Source organism: Coenobita brevimanus, chromosome 48 (assembly GCF_032717465.1).
Source record: "Coenobita brevimanus isolate Jiangsu-jjx chromosome 48, ASM3271746v2, whole genome shotgun sequence".
Taxonomy (NCBI): Eukaryota; Metazoa; Arthropoda; class Malacostraca; order Decapoda; family Coenobitidae; genus Coenobita; species Coenobita brevimanus.
Window position 1 is genome coordinate 23,938,853 of NC_137001.1, and position 6,384 is coordinate 23,945,236.

The window sequence follows — 6,384 nt, forward strand, 5'->3', positions numbered from 1 at the left end:
ATGAAACAGCACCTTCATTAACAACAATTTTTAGCTTGCCATTCCACCAATTTTATTATATTTATTTTTTTATTTTCACTCTGACTACTGTGATCTTGTGTTAGAAGATATAAAGTTTTGAAAGGTTTCCCGTTGTTGTTTGGGAGTTCGTATAGACTTTATCATTTTAAACCTGAAAGTGAAGACCAAGGAAAGATCGCGTACTATTTGGTGTGTCAGTACAGCAGATACACGTGGGAATTCATTGTTTTTATGGGTATCGGAAGAAAGTGGATGGATATGGTAAATGAGTGTGAGAAAGTGAGGTATGGAAAGTAGTGATGAAGCTAAGTAACTGACAGAATCAAACTGGTTGGGTAAAATATGGTACTGTATAGGGAGATGCACATGGCGAAGATTTGACACCCATTTTTTTTTATCTTGCCAAACAGAATAACTCTCTTGTAGGTGTAGTGAAGTGTATCTGTCAACAAAAACATTAAAAGATATATAGAATGCAAATGTATATGGTTTTGAGGTGGCGCCAGGATTCTAAGGGCTTGAATGATGATAGTTCTTCCACTTCTATACTTTCTTTTTTCTTGTTTCTATATCCTACCTAACCCAGTCCATAGGTGGGGAAAAAGGTCCTGATGGTGATGATGATGATGATGATGAGGAGGAGGAGGAGGTTGATGGTGATGATGATGATGATGATGATGATGATGGTGGTGGGACTTACCTAACCTCTGTGAGAATTACTTTTTTCATCATAAAGTAATAACCCAAGTACCACATGACAGAAGGTAACATAGGAACATTTATCAAGCAGCCCAAAACCCTTAATACAATTCCCAGATGCAGGTGGTGTGTGTATGTCCGTGAGTCTTAATTGAATTCCTTATGGTGTTTGTATTGTGTTGGATATTTTATGCTGTGAGACACTTAATATGATTACATTTTATTACAGTAGTCCTATACGTAGTTCGACTTTATCATAGCAGAAGACTGTTTCCAGCTTCTGTCTCCTCCAGGTATTTACGCATTACTGTACTTCCTCAAGGTAAACAGCTCCTTCCAGATATTTGACTTCCATCTCTTCCTTGGTGATGGTATACTGTAGAAAAGATAAAAAATATAAAAGTTTTGTGTATGTATCAGGTCACTCTCTTCCTTGTATTTCTGAAAGCACTGAAAATAAAACATCTAGGCATCCATCTGCCACATACATTGGTGATGATATAGAAAGATAAAGTTACGTGTGTGTATCTTCTATCTTCCTTGGTGATGGTGTACTGGAGAAAAGATAGAAAATATAAAAGTTCGTGTATGTGTCAGCCCACCCTCTTCTTTATATTTCTAAAAGTAGTGAAAATAATGCATCTCCTTCTGACATCTACTTTAGTGATGATATGGAAAAGATATAATTTTTTATGTGTCTTAGTCCATTCTCCTCTTTGTATTTCTGAAAGCTGTGAAAATAAAGGAACTGAAGGGCAAGAAGTGGTCAGTGCTTTGAAGGCATTATTGCAAAAAAGAAATGTGTAAAGAGACTCCAGGCTCTGCGTAAAGATTTGCTATTGGCCATATTAAAATGTATGTGAGACTGATATGAGGTTGGAAAAGGCTTGAATGAGAGGTGTAAAGATGGAATTATTAAAATGGTTTGTATAGATTGGATAGGATAATAAATGTACTGGTAGGTTTGTGAAAGAAGTGGACTGAGGAAGTATACTGATTGGAGGGAAGAAGACAGTGAGCTTAGATAGTATAATATGGATATGAGTCAGGTGATATGGAGGGTATATATGAATTATTTTGATGGTGGAAAGAGACATAGAAGACCTAAGAAGCACTCCACTCACTCGATGTAGTGCTGCTTTGGGTGTCTGCCCTTTCCTCTCTTCTGTTCTTCCTCTTCTGTCTTTCTTTCCTTCATTCTTTCCTCTCTCTTCTGCCTACAGGCTGTATTACACCCCTCCTCTGTATTTCTTTTCTTCTTTCTTTCCTCTTGGTTCTGCCTATGGGTGACTACACTGAGTGACAAGCCAAGTGGTTTCCTGTACACCAGGAAACCATTTACTATGCTGGGTGGTAACCATATAACCAGATTATGGCGCCTGGTGGTTCAATGGGTAATTAAGGTGTTCCAGTCAGATTGAGCCTGTTTAGGTTTATATCCAAGCGGTGGTTGGGGTTTATTGCGCTTGTAAATGCCACTCAGGGATGAGTGAGGCTGGTCACTCTCATCTTAAATGTAAGGACCAACTTTCCTGGCCTTGGGTTCCTACGCTTCTCATAGGGTGACATAGGATTGGATGATGGATGGATGGATGGATTATTATTATTATTATTATTATTATTATTATTATTGTTGTTGTTATTATTATTATTATTATTATTATTATTATTATTATTATTATTATTATCATTATTGTTATTATTATTATTATTATTATTATTATTATTATTATTATTATTTTTATTATTATTATTATTATTATTATTGCTACTGCCTGATGATTTTAGTTACATATGGGGAGGCCTTTCATGGGAGAGAAGTTTAATGGAGGTTTTTATAACTCCGTCACCGCAAGAAGTTTCCCAAATTTCAACAAAGATCATCTAGAAAATGAAGGAAACAATAAGGGGTTGTTTTTATTGTTTATTTATTTTTACTGTGGACTTACTATGAGTGGAGGGGTTTTTACCTCTCTCTCTCTCTCTCTCTCTCTCTCTCTCAGGACATAGAATTCATACCCCAGCCCTAAAACCCAGCAATTTTCTCACGTGTTTTATTTATATGTGGTTAACTCAGGGCATAGATACGATACTCCATTCCCTAATCCCCAGTAAGCTATATGAGTCACAAACCCTCACATGCCGCTGTGTTACTATATTGAGATCCCTCGTCTCGCCCCTCACAGCCCAGTCCTTCCCTACCCCAATGGAGGAGCCGAAGAAGGTGATGCGTGTACAGTTCGTGGGCCAGCTGACAGTCACGCGTCCCTCCGGTATCGACGTCCTCAACTCCGCCATCGACCGTATGGTGCAGAACAACCCCAAACCCTGGCGCAACGTGGCTATCGCTGTGGCCCCTTCCACTGTCACCATTACGGGCGTGGTGGGTGGATTCTTTACTAGTTTGTCTACCTTAAATTGGCACAGTGGTGGTAGCGGGTGGTGACCATCATCGTCTTACTTGATGTAATGCTTCCTACATCATCCTTCACCTTTATCTTTTTATCTCTGTGTCTGCCCTTCTCTCTGTTTACTTCTGTCTTTCCTCCCTGTCTTGTTTTATTACGTTTCTCTCCACTCCAGGTTGCGCAGCGTTGAGTGACAAGTCTGATGGTTCACTGTAATGCAGAAAGCCATTTACCATGCTGGGTGGTAAGCATAAAAAAATATATATACAGTATGTATATATAAATAAACCAAGGGAACTTTGGTTTACTGCACGGGATGACCTACAAGGCCGGACAGACCGGAGTTGATCAGCATCGACATTTAAAAAAAAAAAAAGACAAATTTTCATCCTTCTGGAGCTTATTTCCCATTACTCAGTAGTAGAATAAAAATACTGTAGTCCCCAACCCTACTGCAGTGAGGCTATTGCTGTCGCCACTTCCACTGTCATCATTACTCACATGGTGATTTGTTTCATTCACTCCAGCTGTGCAGAGATATTTCCTGGTACTGAGTGGCATATATAACCAGATAATTCAACTTCCTGATTATACATCCATCAGCTCCATCCCTATCCCTTGAAAGGAGGAGGGTGAAATGTAGAAGGGTTGCATCAGTCTGTGGCTCACTTGGTTTACACTCAGATGAGCCTGGGGTTGTAACTATGACTGTACTAACTTTGGCATCCTACAGTCCTAATCTTGACACTGTATGGTCCTAATTATGGCATTGTTCCCAGGATGACGGTAAGCAAATAGCCGAGTGCCGTGTGAGGTTCCTGTCCTTCCTGGGAATCGGTCATGATGTGAAGCACTGTGGGTTTATCATGCACACGGCCCAAGACCAGTTTGTGGCATACATCTTCTACTCTGAACCTTCTACTGGTGCGCTCTGCAAGACCATTGAGGCTGCTTGTAAGGTGAGAGCAACAGCCTGTTTGTTTGTCTGGCTCTGTCACTACGATGATGTACTGTATTAGTTTAGAGGCAGACCAAAAAAGACCTGGCATGAAATCATAGAGTGTGACCTCAGAGATAAGGGATGGATTAGGGAGGCTGCCAGAGATCAAGCAGTTTGGAGAGCTGCTATTAGGTGACCAAGGCCAACGTGTGTAAGCATGTTTGATCCTTTATAAATAATACAGTACAAAACGATACAATTTGTACTACCTCCAGATGATTTTATTAACACTGTAGCATCATCTATGTATCAGTGTTTAGAGTTTTCATTGTATTGAGAGTGAAAACAGTGCTCGTAGTGTTGCAACTCAATTTCAGACTGTTTTGAGGTTTGTGTTGATGATAATACTGTGTGGGCTAATAAAATCCAGCCCTGAAATGTGGGTTGTTAGTGTAGGAGGCGAGAAAGTTAAAGAAGGTTATATTTAATTCCCCTAGTTTGAATATATTAAATCAGCAGTGTTTGGTTATGGATGGTTTAAATTTGCTGTGATATAGACAGTTACATGTGACAGATGAGGGACTGAATGTGATTGATGGAGGTGTCTTTCTTTTGTTATCGTGCATCATCCCATCAGAGCAGGGTGCATTGACCATATAGCGTATTAAAAATAAAATCTTCACAGGTAGTCTGTTCACTTTAATTTGGCGGAGCTTTTCATCTTTGCACCCTGTTTCTAGTAGCTTTTTTTTTTCTTTCTTTCTTTTAATGCAAGAAAGAAGGAACCAAAGGCCAGGAGTCAGCAAATCGTTCCTTCCAAGAAAAAAACAAAACAAAACAAAAGGGAGCCAAATTCAAGATCTGTGGCAGATTAAGAAAATGTTATGGCTCTGTTTCCTTTCCAAAGCACTTCTTCATGACTAGGTTTATGCTCAAAGGTCAGTCTCTTGTTACAGTTTCTTGGCATTCAAGATGGAGAGATGACGATTTTAGGTCATTTTAAAGTGTCCTCAGTGCTATATAGTCACAGTTCTCTCATATATTCCCTGTAGTCAGACACTTGCTCTTGGAGGCAGTGACCACAGACAGTTCACTTCCATGTCACTTTGTCCTCTGTTATCAGGCTATCCTCCCTCGAACTTACACCACCCTCATTCTTGTACAGTACCTCTCTCCCACATGTTTCCATCTCATCCTTATTATAATTACATCTCATCCTCATTATAATTACATCTCATCCACATTATAATTACTTACCTTTGTTGGTGTGTCACAGCTGAGATACCAGAAATGCCTTGATGCACACCCTGGGGTGGCGCGGGGACGAGGTGGAGGGGCCGGCACTCCTCGAAGCATCTCGGCTGCGCTGCGCTCGGTTTTTGGCTCGATCACTGGACGAAAAGCACGCTCAGCTGAATCCTGAGATGAGGACTCACCTCTGCAGGTTAGGAGTGGGGGGTTGATTTATTGATATATTAGATGGGTCTGTTGCCTTTGTTGTGACCTGACAGAGATCCCTAACCTCTGTCAGCTCGTTTGATAGCTAAAAGTAGTTTAATTGAAGGTTGAATATCTATAACGAAGACTTTTTGTACACTAACTGTCTGATGGTTGTGTTGGTAATGTAGTATGTATTGTACAGGACGTGTGGGCTGATGGCCCTGCAGAGCGTGAGGTCATACCACACCGCCACCTGGCCAGTCCTGGAGGCAGCACGCCCTCCCCTGGTGGGTACGGGTGTCCTTTCTCCTCCAGACAGGTGCAGGCATTGGTCTCCCCCACCTGTGACTCCCCCATCCCCCCTTATGGCCTCCATCGCTCCCCCACCAGCCCAGCTCTGGTGCCCCTCACCCCTGCCACACCCATGTCACCCCTCGATGCCCTCCGCCGCCTTCAGCTGCCACCGGACCTCTCGCCCCACCACCCCGAAGAGCCCGACCTGCCCGAGGAGACCAGTCCGGGGCGAGGCGACGACCTATCCGAGGGTGGCCCAATGGAGGGGCCGGGCGACGAGAGGCAGCAGTGAGGCGTGGCTGCATCCCCCACCTCAGCAGCCGATGCCCTGCCCACCCCAACCACACACCTTGGTAGATGTGTATAGCTAGACTTATCATCAAAGGGTACACGAGTTAACTTTTTTTTATATAAATATATATGTATAAATCTCCCTTCTGTACAATTATATATACTGTATACTTCTTAGCGTGCAGACAACCGACCACACTTTCCTGTCTCTGTGAAATCTGACTTCCCTGATATTTCTTTCACTCCTCCTCTTGGTACTGGTCGTTTACCCTTTGTCACTGCGCCTCCCTC

At 41.9% G+C, this 6,384-nt stretch overlaps 1 protein-coding gene across 1 annotated transcript in view; it reads left to right on the forward strand.

The window, feature by feature from the left end:
- Nucleotides 1-5,775, forward strand: part of LOC145399349 (uncharacterized) — an 88,331-nt gene extending 82,556 nt beyond the window's left edge. Inside the window, exons 13-16 of the mRNA XM_080272003.1 lie at nucleotides 2,907-3,103; nucleotides 3,908-4,087; nucleotides 5,345-5,512; nucleotides 5,711-5,775. Of these exons, the coding sequence (XP_080128129.1) occupies nucleotides 2,907-3,103; nucleotides 3,908-4,087; nucleotides 5,345-5,491 (524 nt within the window). The 3' untranslated portion in view covers nucleotides 5,492-5,512; nucleotides 5,711-5,775. The remainder of the gene's footprint in view (nucleotides 1-2,906; nucleotides 3,104-3,907; nucleotides 4,088-5,344; nucleotides 5,513-5,710) is intronic.
- The last annotated feature ends 609 nt before the right edge of the window (nucleotides 5,776-6,384 follow it).